At 35.3% G+C, this 26,654-nt stretch overlaps 1 protein-coding gene across 1 annotated transcript; it reads left to right on the top strand.

The window, feature by feature from the left end:
• On the top strand, positions 1-19,208 carry LOC128540381 (serine-rich adhesin for platelets-like). Its single transcript, XM_053510717.1, has 4 exons — positions 1-457; positions 16,313-16,346; positions 18,480-18,629; positions 19,036-19,208. Exons 1-4 carry the CDS (start codon positions 389-391, stop codon positions 19,206-19,208), a joined length of 426 nt encoding a protein of 141 aa, XP_053366692.1. The 5' UTR covers positions 1-388.
• Positions 19,209-26,654: the final 7,446 nt, after the last annotated feature.

The raw sequence follows: 26,654 nt of genomic DNA, 5'->3' as shown, positions 1-26,654 counted from the left end.
AGAGAGAGCGAGCGAGTTGTTTGTGGTGTGAGCTCTGCAGGCCTGTCGTGTAGAAGAGGCGGAACTATAGAGCACTCCGTCCATCAGAAGTGACTGCTGGTGCCCTGACTGCTCCACCCAGCACTCTACACTCTCAAACTTTCTTCCCTTTCTTCATGCTATCTAGCTGACACATCTCACACGCTTCTAAACGCTTTGTCGCTGTAAGGGGTTGTTTTTTGTACTTTTATTTGTAAATAATTGTAATAATAATAACAACAACATTTAAGCAACTTAGCAAACAGAACTAGAGGCGGAGCGACATCACCGAAAAAGGTGAGCTCGCGCGAGCAAACTTTTGAACGGGATACATGAGGCTTCACCGCTCAGCTGGACCCGAACAGACATCATGACTCGACATCCTTCGTTAAGAATATTCCTCCCTGCGACTCTCCTGTTGCTGTGTCTGCTTCATCAGGTAGTGTTTTTAACAACTCTGAACTCGGGTAAACGTTTGAGTGTGTTGGAATAGTGCCGCTTATTATCTCGAGCTGTGCACCTGTTCCGCCAGGTACAGCACTAGTTTAATTAGAGTTGAGGGAAACTTAACAGTTGGTCATTTGTAAATGACTGAAGTAAAAAAAGTATTCTGTTACGATTGCTAAAGCATTGGGTCTGATTTTATAGGCTGAGGATGGGGTTCGAACCCCACCTGTTCTGTGTCTCTCTGTGTGTGTTTATGTGGAATGAGTTTATGCTTGCTCAGGTTCCTCCTGGTACAACAGTTTCTACCAAAGACATACAAGTGTAGGCCGATTAGTGTTTCACATGATTGTGTGTGATTGTGCCCAGTGATGGGTTGGCATGAAAGTTACATCTTTTTGTACATTACATTAAATAAACTTGCAAGAATAAAAGGCAAAAATTGACAATTGTATAGCGCTGAAAAATGTTCTGGATACATTTACAAGGTAAATGCCAGCTCGATATATCATCCATGACATAATGCATTGTAACACATCATCTGAATGCATAGACTCAGGGGCAGAGGACAGTCTACATACAGTTTGCAAATGAGCTCTATTCTGACCAGGTTCAAGCTACTGTATGTGCAATAACCAAAAATAAATGTTTCGCATTCATTGTTACACCCGTGCACTTAAAAGAAATTATTCCGGCCTCATGTAGCTTTTTTTTTCGTATCAGTATTTATTATGTCTGTTTAACTTAAATAGAAAAGAAAACGTTATAATGCGCTTAATTATATTGAATTATTTTAATAATTATTATTTTTTAATTAAAAAAAATATTATTTACCATTAGGGGCAATGTGGTGTTGTGGTTATCCCTGTGGTTCGAGTCTTGGATCTGTTTGTGCGTGAAGTTTGCATGTTCTCATCGTGCATGGTGGGTTTCCTCTAATTTTCTCCCAGACATGCAGAATAGGTTAATTGGCATTTTCAAATTCCACACATTATGTGAGTGTGTGTGTGTGTGTGTGCTTGTGCACCCTCCGATGGATTGGCACTCTGCCCTGGCTGTACCTTGCCTCCAGACCCCCTGTGACCTTGTACATGGCAAGTGGCATGAGTGAGTGAGAGAGAGAGAGTGTAAGAGTATTTACCATTATTTATTTATGTTTAAGTTACCTTTTGTACCTAAGTGGAAATTCTTTAAATGCTAAGATTGAAATGAAAAGTGTCCTACTAGGTACAGTGGAAAACTAAGCTAAAATTTGTCCTACAATGTGCTAGTGTTGTTTTTGTATTGTTGTATTGTATAATATATTCAACATAAACATACAAAATAAATATATCATAATAAACCAAAATCATGTGGTGTTAAAAGAGTTTTTTATGTAAGTAACACAAATTTGATACTGGATATAAATGAAGCAGCTTATAGTAAGAAACCCTACTTATTAGCTTGACCCTGGCAACTCTAAAAGTTTTTTTGGGCTTTACTGTGACCTTGTATAATGCTGGTTTCATGTCTTGTAAAGTGTTCTGTGAAGTGGTCATGTCATTATGGGCCACTGTTGAATTTTATATTAATGCACCCCAAAATAAGGGAACTGAAACATTTTAATTCAGCGGTTGCTTTCCCATCCCTGAGCTTGCAAATGAGTGTATGATCATTCCAGTAACACCAAACTGTGTAATTTAGGCCCCACTGTTAAATGATTGATTTTAATCTAAATGACAGTTTTGGTTGTTTAGTCTGTAAGCAGAGTAGAAAGTATTAAAAAGTATTTTTTCTTAGGAAGGACGTACATAAAACTGTTTATTGTGGCCAACAGGAAATGCTTTGAGATAAAAATCGCTCGCTCTTAAAGAAGCTAAAATTATGATTCATTAAGTTGTTGATGCTAAAAGTACAGTGTCTAACATCATGGATCTTTGCGCATATTGTTCGTTAATGCTACCAGAATTTTTTTTATTATGGATTAAGGCCTGGTTAAGTAAACCAAAATGATCTCTTAATTTTCAATCACTTTACTGGAGGTGTATTCTAAATGAAACATGTATTTCTGACTATAGAAGTACATTTCAGCTTTATTTATAAATTACAGGATGCCATTACCTTAGGATGTGGTTGCATTGATTAATTTACAGCAATGTTCAGGAAGAATGGACAAATAAAGTGTGTTACTTCAGGAGGAAGAAGTACCCTTCAGTGCACCTTTCTAAACAGATGATTTGGGGTCACTGGGGTGTGTAATAAAATCTAAAGTCTAGATTTCTTTCCTATTTAATTTTACAGTACTTTACTGAATATAGAAGCATGCACCGAGAGCTGTATGTTAATAAAGTTAGTATGTCAAAGTGTACAAAAGCGTCCGTGGGTGCAGCAAGTGTAAGAATGAAAAAAAAAAATAGTTTTCGTTGGCTGTTAATTGGTGACAAGTGAAGGACATAAAGCTTTATGCTTAGTTTAATTGCTTTGTGAATATTCACAGAATTTTATGTCTGATTTATTTTTAAATACACAGTATGATTAAAACACTATTATAAATATAACCATTTTAACCTCCTGAGAACATGAGTGAGTTAAGCATATACTGTTGTATACATTGCAGTTTCTTTTCAGTGTTTTTCTTCATTAGCACAATGAATCTAACTGGTGTTTTCAAACAGGATGTTTGGCAAAAGAATAATACTTAACCCACCTCATTTGTGGATCATACAAGGTATTTAGATGATGTAGTTGGGAGAAAGTATCACCAGATCGCCTAATTTCAGTTATTTAGTTCTGACACATAGTTTGATATGTTTCTGATGGTTGAAGTCAAGGCGGTCTTGTCACATCTTTTCACATCTTGTCACATTAAAAGGGAGACTTTCACATCTTTTCAGAAAAGAAAATGAAAACATTTCTAGGACTCCAAACAATGAGGAAGTAAATGCATACAGGTTAGGTTATTGAATATACTATTCTACAATACTTCAATTGGCTTTTAATACTTCTTACTGGAGACATAACGCATACTAAGTAACCCATAATGTGGGCGTTTTAAAGTCAGACAGAATGCTGCACTGCTTTGCATAAAACCCAGTCAACAGTTGTTTCACATGGAATCTAACGTCATTAATTTAAAAAAAGCATGTTTTTTAACATGCATTCACAGAAATTTATCAAGAAGAAGAGCATTTGTATTATTATTTTTTACTGAACCATGGTTAAAGTTCAATGCTGCGGTCAGAAAACCGGCAGACAAATGTACTGCATCACTGGCATATCCATAATCAGGCTCCAGATAGGGATATGGTGTGATCAGGAAAGAACAAGGAAATACTCAATAGCAGAGCTCAGCATTACAGATTTGCATATGCATGACTTCTCAAGGAACAGAGCAAAACCATGGAGCCTAAAAAGAGAGGCGAAACAAGGAACAGGCGAGGCCAACTATAGACATGAGTGTACAAAGCCAAAAAAAGCAAGTAAGCAACAAATGTCAAAAGATCATTAACAAATATATAACATGGTATAGACTTGATTTGGAATGTTTTATTAGGATTAAACTATGCTTTAATGTGCTAGACTCATTTGCATGATAATCTGATAGCAAATCATTCTCACAGGGTTGTACTGATGAGTTTTAGCATGAATAGTTTCCCAATGGTAAACAACTGACGTGGTTAAAAACTAGTGTTGAGCTCTTGTGACTTATCAAGATCTTTTATTAAGATCATTTTTGTTGTTATTTATTAATTTAGTGTGTTTTTAGGAACTCAGTTTTGCTCATTTAGACTGCTGTGTTTACATCAGTGCCAACACACTTCAGGTAGCTGGTTGAAATGGATGACTCATTTCAGTATTTTTTGCATGTCTATATGGCTCATAGATAAGCCAGTAACAATGCTTTTTATGGTCATATAAGGAAGTTTAAGAGTCGGGCCTCTTTATTTTCCTCTCTTTTTGTGAAACCTATTATAGCTATTTTAAGCCAATTTGCATATCATAAAACACTGATGGCTATTTAGTGTAGTGTGATATGATCTCCATCTGTTTTAGAACAAACCAGAATGTTTAAATGTTTGTGTAATGTGTAATGTTTATAGCTTTATTTTACATATTTAAAGGTTATTTTTTAAAGCAACTTTTACCGTACTGTGAAGATGTTTTTAATAAAATTTGCACAAATTTTTGTTTCATTTTAAAATGATAAATATTCAGAAAATAACATTTATTGGATAGAAAATTAGATGAACAGGGGACAACAAAACTTTGTAAAATTTTAAAATTGAAATGGATTGTGAAATATTAAATTGTCTTGTAGTACAGTGTTATTAATAACATAACCTTTATGCATTTACTTCCTCATTGTTTGGAGTTCTAGAAATGTTTTCATATTCTTTTCTGAAAAGATGTGCAAACTGTATTAGAATTTTATTATAATTCTGTTAAGATATTTTAAAGAGGGTTTGGAGTTGACACTGCAAACTTGGTGGGTTTAGACCTACTGATATAAATTCAGATCTATAATGATTAGTGCGCTGTATAAAATGTATTAAAAAGTGATTATCAAAAATGTGGTTAATTTGCCAAATTCCACATTACAAATATTAAATAAATATATTCTTTAATTAAAGTATTTTTTTCTAAGAAAAAGAAATATAAAAATAATAAAATCATGGGACCGTTATTGGAAATCACTAGGATCTATAAGGAAAGAAACACAACTGAAGCAAGTTTCCACTTTTTGTTTTACTTCTTGAAGTGTCCTGAGTCTCTTGAGTGTCTAGGAACTCCTAAGTGCTCATCCATGACTTCCTGTTTCAATGGAGTATTTATTAGACGAATATCTAAAAGTAATGTGTCGAAAGTATGACCTCCCTAAACCAGGCAGTTGTAAGAAAATGAGTTCCAACCCTGAAAAATTTTAGAGCCAGTAGGATGGAATTGTATTTTGCTCCAGACACAGCGTTGAGGATAGTTAAGAGGTGGGAGTTTCTCCTAGAATTTTTTCTACAAAGCTGGTGAATTGTACAATAGGAAAGTGTTCTGGTGTCACAAAGTCACAAAATCTAGAATTAGAATGAAGAAACGTCCTGTCAATTTTTTACATTTCTTTCATCTAACCGCGAATGTTTCTGAAGTTTGTCAGACACTACTGGAATTGACATCTGTGGTCAGATCAGACCAAAAAATGAGTTTCTGCCTCAGTGTTGGTTTGGTATAGAAATACAGTTACAGTGGCTTGCAAAAGTATTCGGCCCCCTGAACGTTTCCACATTTTGTCACATTACAGCGATAAACATGAATCAATTTCATTGGAATTCCACGTGAAAGACCAATACAAAGTGGTGTACACTTGAGAAGTGGACAGAAAATCACCCCCAGAGCATGCACCCCCAGAGCATGATGCTCTAATCTGACTGAGCTGGAGCTGTTTTGCAAAGAAGAATGGGCAAGGATTTCAGTCTCTAGATGTGCAAAGCTGGTAGAGACATACCCTAAAAGACTGGCAGCTGTAATTGCAGCAAAAGGTGGTTCTACAAAGTATTGACTCAGGTGGCTGAATAATTACGCACACCCACTTTGCAGTTATTTATTTGTAAAAAATATTTGGAATCATGTATGATTTTCGTTCCACTTCTCACATGTACACCACTTTGTATTTGTCTTTCACGTGGAATTCCAATAAAACTGATTCATGTTTGTGGCTGTAATGTGACAAAATTTGGAAAAGATTTAAATGTAAATTTGACCTTATCTGTGAAGAACCATAATTTGGGTATGGTTAAATATTTCAGTAGAAGACCAGATGATTAATCCATTGACAGGGCTATCATCTGGCAGTCGTCTGACCTACTGTAAATTTCATTAAAACCATTGGGGTTAACAGGAAATGTTAAATCCCCAGGAGTAGACATGGTTCCACTAAGGATCTGGAGACATTGTGTATTAAAACATGCTCTCTGATTTCTTGTTGTGTTTTCCCTGATGTCCTTTAATATTTTAAAACAAAGACTCAGTCCTTTTATGTGTGCAACAAAGGATATATAAGGTAGTACATGCGGAGTTTGCATACACTATTTGTTTTGTTAAATATAAACTATATGGCCAAAAGTGTTTGGACACCTATTTATTACACTCGCATGTGCTGGGTGAAAATTTATAAATTTGAGCATGAATATGCCAGCAAACTCATCTTAGTTTCTATTTATATTTACACCACCATTATACTGTATTGTATACAGGTTTGACAGGTTTGTTATGTACATTGTTGGGAGTGTATGCTTCCGGAGGGACAAACTAAAAGTGGTGGGGTGGATTTCTCCAGGAAGCATTTTCATTATCTATAAATAAAGTGGCACTGAATAGCATGCCATTGGTTTACCTGTATTGACTTCTTCCAGGAAGTTGGAACAAAATTTCAGCTACATAGTAATGGTTTTTTTTTTCAGAGTCCTTGGTTGGAACCTGTTCCCTGATTAGAATGTGCAACCTTGTGGAGATTAAAGTTAGTTTACCCACCGTTGACTAATTTATAAATAATTGTGTGATGTTCTCTGTCTCATCATTGTGGTTGACATTTTTTGTCAAGATGACAGAAAAATGTAACGTGAGAATCAGTCTCTAGCACCTTCCCAAGGATTTTTTTTTTGTTGATGTTGGATGTTTTAAAGCAGCATTGTGTAGCAGGGTTGTGTTTCTGTCTCAGAGCCTAAGGTCCCACAGGGCAATGCTGGAAGATTCTGTTTTTAAAGAACCAACATTCAAAATCTTGAAGAAGAACTTAGAACTGCCTTGTCCTGTTTTGTGCCTATTCTTTTGTTCTACAGGTTATTGGTTTTGGTAATAAATGAACTGTCTCACGCTGTTTGCACACACACACACACACACACACACACACACACACACACACACACACTATGTAGTCCTTTGTTATAATCTTATTTAGTTATTTGATGTCTCAGGTATTTCTGTTTTATTTAACATTCCTGGTGGAACGTTGTTTTATTTCACTGTGTACTGTACCAACTCTATATTTTTAAAATGACTAACAAACAAACAAACAAACAGACAAAAATAAACCTAATACAGTTTGCAGGCGCAAAACCACCAACACCATTCTACAGCACATCATTTCTTACTTTACTGGAAACGAGTATTTGAAAGGCAGGAATTTAACATCTTGGCAAAGCTAATTTTATAATTGCTAGGATTCCTAAGACAAATATTACAAACATTAGTATTTATCTGTGTTGAATGTATCCAATTCCAATTGATTTAGTGATAAATACGGAAATTGACCTGAAACACAGGAAGGTCTTTTAGACACATTTGCATTGATGCGCATAGGTGAGCACATGCCAGGAATTGAGGAAGTGACTGCTCCATCACCTACGTAATGTGTTATGCATTAACAAGCCCAAATACAAAACCTCTCCTTTTTTTATCATTGCAAGGGGCAAAAATTCTCACAATGCCTTAAAATCATGTACATATAAAACCAATAACACACGTGATATTTTGAGTTTAAATGCTTGAGGATGCTAGTTTTAATGAAATTCCATATTACAGTGGTGCCTCTGTTTTTGAAAAATAATCAGTTTAATTATCGGCATATCGGAGAGAATACCAGCTCCGAGCATCTGGCTGTAATAGCTTAAACCACCCTTATAGGCTTAACTTATAAGGCTTATTTACTCAATGGGAGTTCATGCCCTGACCTTTCAAGTTATACCACACATTTCCAAATTAGGAGAATAAGATGACCAATACAAACCACTGATTTTGGGTTCATGATAGCAGTATGAATGTATGAATGTTGGATGTATGTTTATTATCTCATCATGCTCATGCTGTTAGTAGCAGTTGTCTCCTATGTGGCAATTAAACGCCGGTGCTCACTCCACGCTTCTTTATAGACCCTAGGGCTCGTGGCATCACCCCTCTCCTATGCCACTCTCAATTTAAGCATCCGCCGCGCATTCTTCTCACTCCCAAATTATCATCCTCAAGCGAAGCTTCACACTTCACTTTTATAGCGCAGAGAAAGTCAGTGATTCGTTAACAATTATTATCCATCAGCCATGCTAGATACAGTATAGCAGCCAAGAGAGCCTTTGGAGTGAGCAAGGGGCGAAAAAAGATTTGGGCGTGTGCCCGTCACTGATACCTCCATAAAAAGGATAAAAAAGTTTACTCTGCCTGTCCAAAAAAAGTCACCTTTTGGATTTAATTAAGCTAATAGGTAATTATCCTTTAGATAATTACTGCAGATGTGAATATGTTTCAGCTGGCAACAAATTATTTAACCATAACTGTAGTAGTGACTAGCTTCTTCATTTGTAAACAATCATGTCAGAAGACATATCCTGTGGTTGTGGCAAAGATGTTACTCTTTTTCAGAAGAGCCAATTTAGTGGCTTGAAGAAATGTGGTAAGAATTTTTTTTTGAATGAGCATGATGGGAGATCATAAACGTTAGATACAATTATATCATTTAAATAAAAACATGGCTATGTTTAAAAGTAAAAGTAAGAGCATTTCCACATGCACAGTACTAAGAGAACGAAATAGATTGGGACAAAGCAGCTGTGTAGCCTTAACGGAAGACTTAAGAAAAACCATTTAGTGATGCTCATTGTAAAAAAGCCTTCAGTTTCCTAGAGAGCATAAAGAATGGACTGTGGGGTACTGGAAAAAGGTCATGTGGTCTGATGAGTCCAGCGTTACTTTGGTCCAGAGTGATGGCAACATCAGTATAATAAGAAAGTCAGAGTGACTACCATGCAAACTGGTGCGGGCAGTGTTATGATTTCGTCATGTCTAGGTTCAGCAACATTTTGTGCCCAATAAGTGAGGTCAGCTGACTATTTGAATACAATCCGTTAATTGATGTTCTTCTTTTCTGACGGCGTGTTCCTAGATGAAAATACCAAGATTTATCATTCCCAAATTGTAAAAGAGTAGTTCAGTAAGCATGAGTCATCTTTTTTATACATGTCTGGGACATTATTGAGTCCAGACTTTGGGATGTGCTGGGGAAGGCTTTACACAGAGGGCCAACTCTTCCATCATCAATACAAGTTTTTAAATGAAATTAATGCAACTCTGGCTTGAAATACTGTACTTGTGATATTGCGTAAGCTTATCGAAAAAGTGTCACAGCTGTTATCAAATCGATAGACGGCCCAATGAAATATTAGAGTGTGTGACTTTTTTTTTGGATAGGTAGTGTATTTCTCACGTAAACTTTATGTAGTAAAGTATACTAATATTAATGTTCAGTAGTATAATTTTGAATGTACAATTTCAATACTTCTTGGGACTAAATTGTCCCACTTTTTAATTTATAAATTTCTAATTTTAAGTATATTTTTGGGTAAACGTAGGCTAGTAAACTTTGAGGACACAACTAGTTTACATTTCCATTTTTTTTTGCTGCAGCTGTAATGTGACGTATGCTATAAGTAAACTTACAGGTCCTATTTCTATAATTGTAGTCCACTTTTTAGTTTATAAAAGTATACTTTAAAGTATCCTCTCAGTAAGCTAGTACAGTAGTTTAACAGTTTTATACTGCAAGATTACTTGTAGGTTTTCTTAATGTAAACTTATCTTACTTGTAGTTTACCACTTTTATGTTTTTGATATTTTTTTAAGCGTAGTACTAGGATTTTATTTAGGTATTCTTTTTTGGAGTTAAATTATACCTTGACAAGTAGACTTGAAGTTAACTAATAAACATTACCAGGGGACGACACAAAATAAAATCACAAGAAATATTTGAGGCTGGGAACGTTTTTATTTCTTATAACTCTAATTATATAAAATTTTTGTTTTCAACAAATATTTTTCTGATACCAAATATGCAATAACTCAAATTAACACTGCAGTTCAAAACATAATGAAACAAACACAGTGGCAAAGAAAATTTAAAAAATAAGATGAGCCTTATAGAACAGTGTAGGACACAAACAACACTAAGAAAACAATATTCTTGAGTTACACTGAAATGGATATTAGTATTGTTAGTACTATTATTTACTCCATAGTAGGAGTTTAAATATTAAATCAGATGTTATGTCTTTAGTATTTATCTTTTTTTGTATGGATTAATAACACTGTGTACATACTGTATATGGCCGGATTCTGGTTCACTCCTGTACTATTTACTTTAAACTATTCTTCCTCAAACTACAGGTATACATGAACATTAAGTATAAGGCAAGTACATTTAATCAATCAGATAAAAAGACAATCAGATGTTAAGTACAAGTATAAAAACAGAATAAAGTAGACATATTTTTTTTAGAATACGTGTTAGTATAGTGAAGTTAATCTTGCTATGACTATATTTGATAAGTACATAAAACGTGAACTAAAATCATACTTTTTACTAAAGCCTCTCTTGATTTTGTATTGAAACTATTTGGTTTCTCTAAGAGTTGAAACCTGTTGGAAGTTGGCATTGTTCAGTGAAGTTTTAGTGGAGTTTTCAGTGTTTCAGTGTTTTGTAGAAGCTGATAATATTAATATTACTTTCTATATCATTTCCACGCTGCAATGGTGTAAAAATGTAAGTGACACTATTACCATACAAAAGCTTTTATTTGATACTATAGTCATAGTCTTTACAGTAAGTACTCTGTGCATACTTCCTAGTCATAAGTTGTATATGTACAGTATTGGGGTGGGGGTGGGGTCTAAGCAAAAAACTGTAAGTGGGAAGTATGCAGAATTGTCTCTGAAAAAAAAAAAAAAAAAAAAACAGTTTGGCCAAACAGTTAACCAAACAAATCGAACATTTAATCAGCAGACAAATGGAGATCCAGTTTTCTTTATAGCTGCATAAAGATAATTATTGTAATGTCAGTAGATGTGTGTGGAGAAAGAAGAGTAAATATAAGTATTTTTTAATATTTATCTGTATAGTAAATAGGGAAATCATTGCATGTATTTTATATTTAATTGTTTTCCTTTAACCTGCTATCAACTATATCTACACAATAGTAATTGTCCAGGGTCTGTCTGAGCAATTTGATCCAGCCTGCCAGCTATTTTCAACCTAGGCCTCAAGGTCAAAAATAAATTAGACAGTACCAGACAGTCTTTTTAAACATTTTAAGTCCTATATTCAGATGGGACATAATTGCAATACATTGTGTCTGTAAAACCGCTGATAATGTACTGTATGTTTGATTTCTTAGTAAAGTATTTAAGTGTTCACATAATACAAGCTTTGTTGTTGTTTTCCCCCTGAACATGAAAACTATTCTAGCTAATCCGTCATTCAATCAGTCATGCTAGTAAAACTTTAAAAGAGTACAGTGGCAGTCTGCAACATGTCTCTTATAATTATTTTGTGGCTCATGTGCGTAAAGGTGTTTGGGAAAAAATACCTTTAGCTGTCCAGACTTGTCGTCTAGCTTTTAATACAATAATAAAAAAATCATTTATCATATATTTTGAGTGGGCCATTACAATATTATTTAGTTATTGTTTATTCTTCATTAAATAAAAGTTTCATGAACAAAGAAACATTAGTTTTAAACCTTCTGATAATAATCTAATCAATAGATAACTTAACATACTGTAAGCACCAGTGCAGGGAAGTAAATATAGCCCTACATAAAACCACACAGGCATAGAAGTATTAAAACAGAATACAGTGGTACCTTGGCCCCGCCTCACAAATTTTTGCCTTTTTGCAAGAAATTTGTCTCTGTATCTAAAAGCGTTTTTTGGCATATAAGGGGCCGAGCCGAGCCGAGCACTGAATAAGTTACGCGCATGTATAGGAGCCGTTTAAAACATGTTTGTTTCAGTGGAAAGCCAAGCAAAGCAAGTTTACATATTTTTTTGCAGTTTGTGCAAGATTTAGTGAAGACGTAGCACTATGGGTCCCAAGAATGTTAGCAAGGACGTTAGCAAGAATAAAAAGGAGCTTTCAGTTTTATTTTTAAAGCAGTTGGTGCCAAGAGGAATTATAAATTAGGGTTTAATTAAGTAAGATTTAATATCAATTTAATTGATAATTTACCGTATTTACATGTCTTCTTTAAATGTTTTGATCATTTTCAATATTCAAAAATATAATTATAGTGTTGAAAATTATAATGTTGGTTATATCTTGGGTGGCTGAAACAGATTATCTGCATTTACAATATTTCCCAATGGGAAAATACGTTTCGCAATGCGAATTTTCGCCATAAGAACTCGCCTCTGGAATGGATAAAATGTTACGTAATATCTAGAATAGATGGAACTACAGTATGATAGTCCCAAATATTTAGCTTCGATTTTGGTGTATGGTGGCCAGTTGATATGTGAAAGTATAAAGAGATGATATAAGGCCATATAAAAATTAATTTATTAAAACATAATTTAAGAAACAAGGCGGAACAGTGGCTTAGTGGTTAGTTCTGTCACCTGGACATCTAGCATCCAGATTAAATTTTCCATCATGTTCGATTCCTACCTCTGTGTGCATGGAGTTTGCATGGTCTTCCCATGCTTGGTGGGTTTCCTCCGGGTCCCGATTTTCTTATCTGCTCCAAAGACATGCAGATTAGGCTAATTGGCATTTTCAAATTGCTCGTAGTGTGTGAATGAGTGTGTAAGTGTGTGTACTGTATGTGTGTGCTCTGCAATGAATTGGCACCCTGTTCATGATGTACCTCGTCGCCTGGGACAGGATTAAGCGGTATAGACAATCAGTGAGTAAGAGTGAATTTAAGAAACTATATTATTTATTTATTTATTTATTTATTTATTTATTTATTATTTTTATCATTAAGCTTTTAACAACTACAGTATACATGGTCAATTTCATAGAATGTCTCTATTAATATTTAGAGTTATCTTAATCTTGAAATAAAAAGGACAGTACACACATGTAACAGTTATAGTGACCGACTTTACACTCACAATAAATTACAATAAAATTTAAAATTAATTGATTTGTCACTTTACTTGAACCAAAATGTAATCATTTATTACATTCTATAAAAGACATTTCAAATTGCAAGGCAATCAGACTCAGGCATGTCACAGTGAGCTACTATATGTTTACAGTGAAGATTAATTAATTTTACTACAGAATTTTAAAGAAATTGCTCTTCGTAGTAAGGGATAAATGAATGAGTATAAATTGTTTTGATGAGTAGAACAAATAAGCTAGTCTGGTTACCAGCCTGTCCAACTCACCATTATAGAACTGAGATGTTAAGTAAACCATGAACGTTATTTAATAATAATAATAATAATAATATATATATATATATATATATATATATATATATATATATATATAAAAATAATTTTTTACATAGATATAAACATATCTCTGTGAAATGGTACACACACAAGGTACATGTTTGTAATTGTGTCATGTAGTGATGATCACGAAACACTTTAGCTCATTTTTCCTGAATAGGCAGACCAAAAACTCTTTTTTTTTTTTTTTCTTGTTCCTTTTTCCAGAATTCTTGAAGTCAAGAAAAAGTTATGGAAATGTGTTTATCAAAAAGAATATAAACCTTGCAGTAGTCTTTATGAAAATGCTATATATACATGCACCAACATTGCATGCAGTGTGTTCTGTGACCTTTATAAAGAATAGAGCATTGAGTTTGAGACAGGGCAGAGCAGTGGAAAAAGGGTCAGGAGGGTCGGCAACAACGCAAGGCCCTTTGAGAACAGTCGCCGTGGGAAGTGGCAATTGTGGTATTAGTAGGGTGCTCTTCCTGCTCCCTGTATGCCAAGCCGAGGCTACACACCCATTGTGTAGAGTCCGGAATGAATCGAATATTCAGTTATAAAAAAAAAAATCTTTACTCTGATTGTTCTACAAAAAAAAGACTAACAGACCTGAGTGTGATAGTGTTTAATATTTACCAGTCTAGTAAATAGTCAGCTCATTGAGACATTGGCATGCTTTTAAAATGCCTTTCTATTCAATTTCCCATTAATGATTAAAACCAAATAATAGGTCTCTGTTGTTTATAACAATAAAGCTGTTATACTGTATATCAGCATTAAAATTCATCATGATTTTTAATATTATGTTCTAAATGCTTTTTTGTTGCTCCAGTAGTGTGTAACTGATCAGTGTCTCATAGCAATGAAATTGGACCTGTTTCCTTAAACAAGACATTTAAAAAATCATAATTTTGATTACTGAGTTGTGCCGGTTATTTTATCTGATATTAATTTCCTCTTCAATTTTGTCTGCCCTTATAATGTAATGTAAAATACCTCAACTACTGTACATTTTTATCCCTTTAAAAGCATCCATGGGTGTGGATTAAACCACTGGTTTAACTAAATTTGCTTGGCACAGATAACAGAAAATCTTTATTGATCGCAGGTTTTTTTTTTTTTTTTTTTTCATTTGTCCTGTCAGAATGAAAAAAAGATTATTCTTTAAAAAAAATGGTTCCGTCTGTAAAAGAGACACTGGATTAAATTTTTGCTGAAAAACACCTTGTCGCTTTTAACCAACTCATTTACTGTGACTGGTGAATGGTAAACAAGTTGAAAGTTGTGGTTGACAGAAAAGTCCACTTCAGTGCTGGCTTCACCTAGATAACCTGTAAGGTTGTTCATGAGCATCCTTTTAAAGTTTAATTTAGGTTGATTGGACTTTTGATGATTTGTTGAACTTTTTTTAATTACCGAATTATAGGTTTGGTTTAAGGCTTTAGTTGATTTAGGTGTAATTTGCTGGGTAATGCGGAGAGTTTGCTTTTTGGACTGGGAGCAAATAATTATTATTTTTTTACTCTGTTGATATGTGTGTGGTCGGAAATAAAAGTGATGTGGTAAAGTAGGTGGAATGACAGAAAAGCTTGAGTTGAGAATAGCTTGAGTTTTGAGCTCAAATGTATATATACAGTACTGTGCAAAAATGTAAGGCGCTGTAGAACAAGTATGTCTTCATAAATGTTTCTACATTCAAAAAATTACTATAACAATCAGTAAACAGTAATTCAATAAAGTAATGAAGCAAAGTCAGTAATGGGAGTTATGACCCTTTGCTAACCATGTAGTCTCAGGTACAATTAAAGCAGTTTTATAAGGAAATTAGCTGCATACTGTAGTTTTTTTATTTTTTTATTTTTCACCATTCTCCAGAATCATTCACATTCCTACTGAGGACTTTGCCTCAACGTCTTCTTATGTCATGCATGCAAAACCCAGAAGCTTTTTTATTTTCTGTGATCTTTTACATAATATGCTGCTTTTTGGTTGTATATACAGGCAGGAACTAAACTGACATACTGTAAGGTGCTCCAGCAAAGTTAAAATAGTAATGGAGAGAATGAACCAGCAAGTTAAAATAATAATTGAAAAAACTAAAGTTTTGGTGCTGATAAACTACGACTATGATGTCGAAATAGAGACAAACAATTCTGAAGACACAACTGTTGTACATTATGTCATTAAATCTATAAATAATTTCATGATTCTGTTTTATTACAAGAACATAATTGTGTCGCACTGCACACTTTTATTTTTTTAGTGAGGTGCTTTCTAGTAAAATGCAATGTATAAATCTCTAAACCCCAGCTGCATACTAAACAGTAGTTAACATAATGATAATGTTATTTGTAAAAAATATTACATATATTTGATATAATAATAATAATTAATTATTTATTAATATAATAATAATAATAATTATTATTATTTAAAAATGTAATTCAGTCCTCTGGGTGTAACCTCTTGCAGTTAGCTTGTTATATGCTTATTTAAATATTGAAATATTAGGTTCAGTCTAATTGTTTAATAAATCTTATTACATTTTATTACTCTTAATGGTATTCTGTATTATATTAAGCTTTATGATTGTTTTGCCTCTTCTTTCTTTCAGAGTATACTTACAGATGGTCAAAATACAACTTCAGGTTAGTAATTTGTTGCATTGATGAACTTGATTGAAGTCAAGCCAATACGGCTATCAGTCCAGTCAGATCAGTTCTGCAGTGTGAGACAGTGAGCTGCAGTCATCATTTAGTTTAAAGTCGGTCAGTAAATGAGTGTGACGTATGCCTGTCAGTGAAATATCATGAGAGACAATTAAAATAAAATGTGGTGACGTATCTTTGATCAAGGGGTAACCAAGTCACTCCTGATTAAACTGAGTTACTTAACTAAACAGATTGATTGCAGTATTATGCCTTAAGGTAAACAAAAAGTAAAGGAAGACTTTGAAGGAAAGAAGCAGGTAACCTGAAGGAGAAAACCTTAATCATGTTTAAAGCATTTCCCAGCTTTTTGTGCTTTATGTCAGCTGGAGCCAAATGAAGGTCAACAGCGCCATCTGCTGTCACAAAGCAATCACACGAGATGAAAGTTCTCTAACAAGATTGTGCTGAAAAATGTTTAAGATCTAGTTCCTTCTGTTTTGCATTCGATGTGTGCATAATGACAATGTGACTATAGATATTGTCATTATAGAAGATATTTGTTTTAAGTACAAATGTCTGAAAAATTTGATCCTATTTAAATGTCAAATTCATTAGTTTTAAAATATCGATAGTATGCAAATTCTTTTTCCTTTTCCCCAAATTTTCTTCGTTCAGAAAATAAAACAGTTAATTGCATAATTAAAATACAGACAAAGGTTAAAAGTATGAAAAAAATTATAATAAACTAAAACAAAACAAAAAAACATGAAATATCTTGTCTAGCACATGTATTCTGCAGACCTTTTATTACTGCACTGCCTAAGCACCATGAGATAAATGTTTATGGTTTATTCATTACATTATGATGACATCACCAAATATTAGTGGAATAACACCTTAAAAACATAGACCTGTGTATGTAAATGTTTAAAGGCTTGAGCGTGTACAACACCCTGAACATTTAAAACTCATTCTTCCACATGCTAACATATTCATGATATATTGTGGCAAATTTACCGATTTCAGTGTCATTCCTTTTCCAAAAACCTGTATTTCTACAGGGTACGAGCAAGAAATAATCATGTTAGATATAATGCAGTGACTAATGAACAATTCTGTGTCATCATGTGCTCACCAAACATACAGAAATTGCACAAGTTCTCATTGTTAAAGTCATATGATGTGTCAGATCAGCTGATTACATGAGGTAGTTTTATATACTGTAAAAGGATAGGTGGGCTATAAGTGTAATTGATCACATGTTGTCAGATGGCAAATTGCAGGAATGCACAGTTAACCTCATATTTTTTGAGTGTAGGATACAGTAAAATATTAAGATTTCTTGCTGTAGCTCTCAAAATTCTTAAAATACAATAAGTGATCAAAATATATCTTTCAGGTCTTTAATATGGAAACACAACCCTAGCTCCAGCTTCACAATAATTTAAATTTCTACTACCACCAGTACCATTTCATACACTTTGTCTATTATGTCACTGGAACGACAACTACAATCAATTCAGCTGAACAAACTAGCAAAGCAGTAACTGAAAAGCCAATGCAGCACAAATGATCTAATAAAGGCAGTGTTAGCCAGCATAGAAAGGCACCAGAACAACCACAGAACCCAAAATATTGAGTGCATTTCATGTGTACACATTTAAATAAAAGCAGTCCATCTATCAACTCAAGGTTTTCTGCTCTTTTCTTTAGGTACCATCAGTCAAAATTAACAAAATGCACAACATTACAAACAAAGAACAGAACATGTTATATAGAACAGAATATCATATCTCATGTTTGTTTCTTGTACGTGTGCATTCAAAACTTTCTCAGGTTAGCTTACTGAATGTGTGCCCTTGTCGGTTTGATGCATCCAGAACAACACAATTTGACACAAATACAAATATTAATCAGTAATTGTGGAGTTTACATATTTATTACTTATTTGCTATCTACAGTTGATTCTCTAAGTTTTGCAAATGTGTAGCTGTATTTTTCTATATTTTGGGCATCTGTGAATATGCAGATTAAGGCACAATTTATATTCTCCAAACATTGTTTTATATTTCAATAATAGACTTTAATGACTTTATTAATATTATTATTTGTGTGTGTTAATTCCACAAGGTGTTACCACAAGTGATGTTACCAGTGTTTCTACTGAAACCACATCATCTGTGTCTCAAACCTCGAATGTGACACCTGGGAGCAGTGATACTACAGTCTCTACAGTTAATCAAACTACAGGAGCAACAACTCAAATCTCAGCATCTACTAGTAAGACTTGTGCTTACAGATAATGTTATTCTGCAATAGGTCTTATAATTGAAATATTAAGATTATCACATTAGTATTTTGGAGTCTGTTGTTCTGTATGTGAGTTTTGGTGTCTCCTAATTGGTGCTAATTTAACATTAGTTATTGTAAAATAAAAGCTGTGTGCAGCTGCTTTACTGTACGTGTGAGTAAGTCTTCAGTAGCAACACCTGACATTTTAGTTCTTGTTAGAGACAAAAATAAAAAAAACATCTGTTGTGATTTGTTTGTATTTGTCCAAAGAAGCCAGTTTACAATGAAGTGGGGTTAATGCACAATTTATATTCTCCAAACATTGTTTTATATTTCAATTACAGACTTTAATTACTTTAATAACATTGTTATTTGTGTGTGTTAATTCCACAAGGTGTTACCACAAGTGATGTTACCAGTGTTTCTACTGAAACCACATCATCTGTGTCTCAAACCTCGAATGTGACACCTGGGAGCAGTGATACTGCAGTCTCTACAGTTAATCAAACTACAGGAGCAACAACTCAAATCTTAGCATCCACTAGTAAGACTTGTGCTTACAGATAATGTTATTCTGCAATAGGTCTTATAATTGAAATATTTAAATTAAGACATTAGTATTTTGGAGTTTGTTGTTCTGTAATTTAACCTTAGTTATTGTAAAATAAAAGCTGTGTGCAGCTGCTTTACTGTACGTGTGAGTAAGTCTTCAGTAGCAACACCTGACATTCTGTCACCTGTTGTGATTTGTTTGTATCTGTCCAAAGAAGGAAATTTCCAATGAAGTGGGGTGACAAAATAGTGAATACCCATGATCCCCCCCCCCCCCCCCTTTAAAAGTGGCAATACATTTGCATTTTAGAAGAGAATAGAATGCAATTTTTTTATTGTCATCGTACACAGTGGCAGATCTAAAAAATAATTTAGTAGTGGCAGGAGGTGGCACTGGGACTATAGTGAGACTAAACCACTAATGATAGGATGGCATAGGATTACACAAAACTCATTGGATGGCTAGTAATAGTGGCGATAACAAAAAAGCAAACAAAATATTTGGAAATTTAAGAGAAGAATGGTCTGATCAGTTGTGTCAGCTAAAATGTCTTATCACACAAACATGACATGACAGAAAGATGATGAATAAAGGGATGAATTATAGCTTTCAGTTGTGTAGGGTCATGTAATTGTTTTGAATGTTTGTGGGGTAAATACAAAATAAAAACCAGTAAGTATTTTCTCTTATTCATTGGACCAGGATCTTCACTGTATAATTAAGGAAAAGCACACTCGAGGTCATGCTGTTGTATTGAATATAAGCACATTTTTTCATCTGGATATCAGCATGGCTTAGCACAGCCATGCTGATATTAAGCACAGCAGCATGAGAGCATGACAAGTGTGTGATGTTGCTTTTATAACACAGTTCCACAAACAGATTTTATTATTAACAGATTGTTTTGTTTATTTAATCAGTTATTTATTCCACCAGCACATTAACTTTCATGTCATGTGGAAATGAAGACAATTGATAGTTAATACACTCATTGTCCACTTAATAGGATCTCTTGTGACCCTGCACATTTATAGTATGTAGTTATCTACTCAGTCAATCATGTGGCAGCAGCAGAATAATAAGTATGACTGTAGTTCTGTGTTTTTATAAGATTTTATCTCTTAATGTTTGTATGTATGTGTACATATATACAATTTGGGTATTTGTTTGTGATTCACAAATGCAGCTGTCACCAGTCTCACTGCCTCAAGCAAAACCACATCATCTGTGTATCTAACCTGGAATGCAACATCTGGGAACAGCTCCTTGTTTATAGTAAACTGGACTGGTGGCAGTGTGAATAATAGCAGTAACACTTCAATTATGTCTTACAATGTCACTGGACTGACTGCTGGAGTGAACTACACATTCAGTGTTACTGCAGATGGACAAACTACAGGAGCAACATCTAAAATTTTTACATTCACAAGTAAGAGTGCACATAATATTGCAATCCAATAGTTTTAATAATATGGATGAATAATCACTTTTTTTTTTTTTTTTTAATGGTAGGCTAATTTTCAATCATTTAAAAAAAAGATAGCAGTTAAAAAGTTGATTGTGAACTAGATATATGAAACTGTTTTAAAATCACATTGCTTGTGCTTAATGCTTTTATTGTCAATGAATAAAATTCATGTTCTATGAACATTATTTAGTAATCGCTATAATTTATAAAAAACGGTCCAGAGCAACGGAGAGTGTGGAAAGGAGGTGAAGAGGCGGGTACAGGCAGGTTGGAACGGGTGGAAAAAAGTGTCAGGTGTGTTATGTGATAAAAGAGTTTTGGCGAGAATGAAAGGAAAGGTGTACAGGACAGTGAGACCAGCAATGCTCTACGGCTTAGAGACAGTGGCGCTGAAGAAAAGGCAGGAGGCAAGGACGATGAAGATGTTGAGGTTTTCTAGTGACAAGGATGGATAGGATCAAGAATGAGACCATCAGAGGGACAACTCATGTTGGATGTTTTGGAGATAAAGTCAGAGAGGCCAGATTGAGGTGGTTTCGACATGTTCAGAGGAGACATATGTTTGTGAGAATATTGGTAGAAGGATGCTGAGGTTGGAACTGCCAGGCAGGAGGTCTAGAGGAAGACCAAAGAGGAGATTTATGGATGCAGTGAGAGAGGACATGAAGTCAGTTGGTATGAGAAAAAAGGATGCATGGTTAGATGGAGGCAGATAATTTGCCTTGGCGACCCCTGATGGGAAACATCCTAAAGACAAAGAAGGTGTTAATTTATTATAATGCAGAAACAATTTATAAGGCTATTTTTTTCCTTCTGACATCTAGGAGCACATTCAGTGTTGCTGCAGTCCCTGACGTTAATCTAACTACAGCAGCAACATCTAAAATCTTAGCATTCCCTAGTAAGACTTGTGCTTACAGATAAAGGATAGGGTTAGATGGAGGCAGATATTTCGCTGTGGTGACTGTAAGGGAACAACCGAAAAACGCATTAGGGGCAGCGGTGGCGCAGAGGGTTAAGGCGCACTGAGTTACTGATTGGAAGGTCGACTGTTCGAGCCCCAGCTCCACTGTTGGGCCCTTGAGCACTAAATACTATCTGCTCCAGGGGCGCTGTATCATGGCTGACCCTGCGCTCTGTCCCTGGTTACTCTGGGAATTCCAAAGAAGGAATTTCACTGTGCTGTAATGTATATGTGACAAATAAAGGCTCAACTTTAGATACAGAAGATAATTTATTATAACGCAGAAACAATTGCTTAATTGCTTATTTTATATAAACTCAGCAAAAAAAGAAACGTCCTCTGACTTTCAACTGTTTTTACTTTCAGTAAACTTAATGTGTAAATATTTGTATGAACACTAAAAGAGTCAACACCATAAGACATAAACTAAAAATATTTCACAATGTGTCCCTGAATGAAGAGAGGCTCAAAATCAAAAGCACCAGTCGGTATCTGGTGTGGCCACCATCTGCTTGCAGTGCATCTCCTCCTTATGGACTGGACCAGATTTGTCAGTTCTTGCTGTGAGATGTTACCCCACTCTTCCACCAAGGCACCTGCAAGTTCCTGGACATTTCTGGGGGGAATGGCCCTAGCCCTCACCCTGCGATCCAACAGGTCCCAGACGTGCTCAATGAAATTGAGATCCGGGCTCTTCGCTGGCCATAGCAGAACACAGACATTGCTGTCATGCAGAAACTCACGCACAGAACGAGCAATATGGCTGGTGGCATTGTCCTGCTGAAGGATCATGTCCGGATGAGCATGCATAAAGGGTACCACATGAGGGAGGAGGATGTCTTCCCTGTACCGCAAGGCATTGAGATTGCCTGCAATGACAACAAGCTCAGTCCGATGGTGATGTGATATACCGCCCCAGACCATCACAGACCCCCCACCTCCAAATCGATCCCGCTCCAGGCTACAGGCCTCGGTGTAACACTCAATCCTTCGACGATAAACACGAATCCGTCCATTACCCCTGGTCAGACAAAACCGTGACTCATCAGTGAAGAGCACTTTTTGCCACTCCTTTCTGGTCCAGCGGAGGTGGGTTTGTGCCCATAGGCGGCGTTGTTGCTGGTAATGTCCGGTAAGGACCTGCCTTACAACAGGCCTACAAGCCCTCAGTCCAGTCTCTCTTAGCCAATTGCGGACAGTCTAAGCACTGATGGAGGGATTGTGTGTTCCTGGTGTGACTCGGGCAGTTGTTGTGGCCATCCTGTACCTGTCACACAGGTGTGATATTCGGATGTACCGATCCGGTGCAGGTGTTGTTACACGTGGTCTTCCACTGCGAGGATGATCAGCTGTCCTTCCTGTCTCCCTGTATCGCCGTCTTAGGCGTCTCACAGTGCGGACATGGCAATTTATTGCCCTAGCCACATCAGCAGTCCTCATGCCTCCCTGCAGCATGCCTAATGCACGTTCACGCAGATGAGCAGGGACCCTGGGCATCTTTCTTTGGGTGTTTTTCACAGTCGGTAGACAAGTCTCTTTAGTGTCCTGCGTTTTTAGAACTGTGTCCTTAAATGTCTACTTTCTGTAAGCTGTTAAGGTCTTAACGACCATTCCACAGGTGCATGTTAATTAATTGAATATGGTTAATTGAACATGCATGGAAAACATTGTTTAAACCCTTTACAATGAAGATCTGTAAAGTTATTTGGATTTTTACAACATTATTGTTGAAATACACAGTCCTAAAAAAGGGACGTTTCTTTTTTTGCTGAGTTTATAACAGCAGTAACATCAGTAACAGTAAGTATAACAACTTAAATGTTTATTTTATATAATCATTTTGCCCATTATCTCTAAAGCTGTTATTAATTACAAAATGGTTGCTGTGATGTTTTTAATAAATTCAACTAGGGATGTTTCTCATGATCTTTTGTCTCACTGTAACTCTAATAAGTATATATTCCAAAACACGTTTCTTGTGTTTAATTAATGTTGTTAAAAGACAGACACTAATAGTTAACAAGTGGTGTGTGTGTGTGTGTGTGTGTGTGTGTGTGTGTGTGTGTGTGTGTGTGTGATTCATAGATCCAGATGTTGTCCTTGATCTCATTGCTACAAGCCAAAACACATCTGTGTCTCTAACCTGGACTGCACCACCTGGGAACAGCTTCTTGTTTATAGTAAACTGGACTGGTGGCAGTGTGAATATCAGCAGTAACACTTCAAACCTGTCTTTTACTGTCACTAATCTGACTGCTGGAGTGAACTACACATTCAGTGTTACTGCAGTTGCTGCAGATAATCAAACAACAGGAGCAACAAGTCAAATCTCAGCATTTACAAGTAAGTTCTATACTGCAGATTATTATTTAATAGCTGTAAGGACAAAAATAATTATTCAGTTAGATAAGTAATTTTACCAGTCTTAATGAAAGTATTTAACATATGTGTGTGGTTCACAGATCCAGGTGTTGTCTCCAGTCTCACTGCCTCTAACAAAACCACATCATCTGTGTCTCTAACCTGGAATGCACCACCTGGGAACAGCTCCTTGTTTATAGTAAACTGGACTGGTGGCAGTGTGAATAACAGCAGTAACACTTCAAACCAGTCTTACACTGTCACTGGTCTGACTGCTGGAGTGAACTACACATTCAGTGTTACTGCAGTTGCTGCAGATAATCAAACTACAGGAGCAACAACTCAAATTTCAGCATTCACAAGTCAGTCCTGTACTGCACATTATTATTTAATAGTTTTAAGAACAAAAATTGTTATTCAGTTAGATAAGTAATTTTACCGGTTTTAATTAAAGTAACATGTGTTTTTAAATTGTCCATTTTGTGAGCGAGTGTTTAAGTGTGTTCATGCTCTAAAACCAAAGAGAAGCAAAGTAGCAGCATTAAAATATAACTATTAATCTAAGCTTAAAGATGGCGGATGACAATTATGGGAGTTAAGTTGAAATGTTAAGAAAACTGAGAATACATCTGTAATTAAGGGGTGTGGTCAGATAGGGCGTGGACATGCGAAGTGAAGGGGTGTGGTCAGATAGAGCATGGACATGCGAGGTGAAGTGTGAATTTTGTTTGATAATTTGATTATCGATTAAAGTCGACAACATTGATTAATTGTTGCACCCCTAATTTTCACCAACTCTTCTTTAATAGTCCTGATAGTGGTGACACATGTGTCAGGTATGAACCATCATTGTGTATTTAATGCTGATACACCATTAAGACTTTTGCTTCACTCAGAATGCTCTGTGATTATATTGCTGTTTTGATGGATTAGTGAAAGTTCAGACCCAATACATAGGTGACAACTCACCCTGGTTGTGGAACACCTTGTGTTTATTTCTGTAAAATTCCATTTCTCTGTGTCTCTGTATATGTGGGGGCCTTTATTGTTTTATTAGTTATTGACCAGAGTTTTAATAAACAATGTCTAAGATATTTAAATATATTGATTTAAACAATAGGTTTTTGTTGGGGTTTTTTGTGTGTGTGTGTGTGTGTGTGTGTGTGTGTGTGTGTGTGTGATTCACAGATCCGGGTGTTGTCACCAATCTTGTTGTCTCTAGTGAAACCACATCATCTGTGTCTCTAAGCTGGAGTTCACCTGGAAACAATAGTTATTTGTTTATAGTAAACTGGACTGGTGACAGTGTGAGTAACAGCAGTAACACTTTAAACCTGTCTTACACTGTCACTGGTCTGACTGCTGGAGTGAACTACACATTCAGTGTTACTGCAGTTGCTGCAGATAATCAAACTACAGGAGCAACAAAACAAATCTCAGCATTCACAAGTAAGTCATGTAAATTAAATTAAATGGATTTATTTTATATCCCCAGAATAATTGGAACTGGACTTGTGTGATATTGAATTTCTTCTTATGTAAGGAGTGCGTGGGAGGGTATAATATTGTTAGCTGTAGACTTGAGAATCTGACATTCATGAAATCGTATCTGAATCATGGGCTTTGAAGTGATTATGAAATTGTATGTTAATTGTAAAAATAAACAACAAATAAAAACAGATTGGAGTATAGTCTTTTTGCTTGGCATATAGTTTGATATCCATGTGGTTGGCTCTCCATTGTTAATGGATCTACAAGTTTTGAGCAGGAAAACACAGAAGGGTGCTCATTAATACAGTAAAAATGCAATAACAAAAATAACAAAAAAGAGCATATTTAATCACATATTATATTATAACTAGCAGTCATTTTATTGGGATAAGTATAGGCATAATATTCTTACTACTGATAAACCTGAACTTGCAATTTTTAACTATTTAAAGCAGTTTGTAGGATATAACATAATACATTTATTATTGTTACTAATCATCCTGTGTGTGTGCATGTGTATGTATGTGTGTGTGTGTGTGTATGATTCACAGATCCGGGTGTTGTCACCAATCTCACTGTCTCTAGTAAAACCACATCATCTGTGTATCTAACCTGGAATCCACCAACTGGGAACAACAGCTTGTTGTTTATAGTAAACTGGACTGATGGCAGTGTGAATATCAGCAGTAACACTTCAAACCTGACTTACACTGTCACTGGTCCAATTGCTGGAGTGAACTACACAGTCAGTGTTCCTACAGTTGCTACAGATGGACAAACTACAGGAGCAACAACTCAAACCTCAACATTTTCATGTAAGTCCTGTACTGAAGAAGAAGATGGTGACTGTGTACATAAACTATCCTGATTGCAATGAACACCTGTACCTACTTAAAATACAGTACTGTTCAAATGGAGCAAAACATTGTCTATAAATATATATCTCTGTATACAGTATGTCACCCATAGTGTTGTTTAAGTAGTTATTGTTTAGAGTTTTAATAATTCTGAATTCTATATATTTATATTTAGATGCATTTCTTGAAAAAATGTTTGAGGCATTAAAATATACAGGTGTCAGTAACTAACACATTTGTGTGTCTGTGTGTGTGTGTGTGTGTGTGTGTGTGTGTGTGTGTGTGTGTGTGTGTGATGCACAGATTCTGATGTTGTCAC

Source organism: Clarias gariepinus, chromosome 2 (genome assembly GCF_024256425.1).
Source record: "Clarias gariepinus isolate MV-2021 ecotype Netherlands chromosome 2, CGAR_prim_01v2, whole genome shotgun sequence".
Classification (NCBI taxonomy): domain Eukaryota; kingdom Metazoa; phylum Chordata; class Actinopteri; order Siluriformes; family Clariidae; genus Clarias; species Clarias gariepinus.
This window is presented reverse-complemented; position numbering and strand designations above follow the sequence as displayed.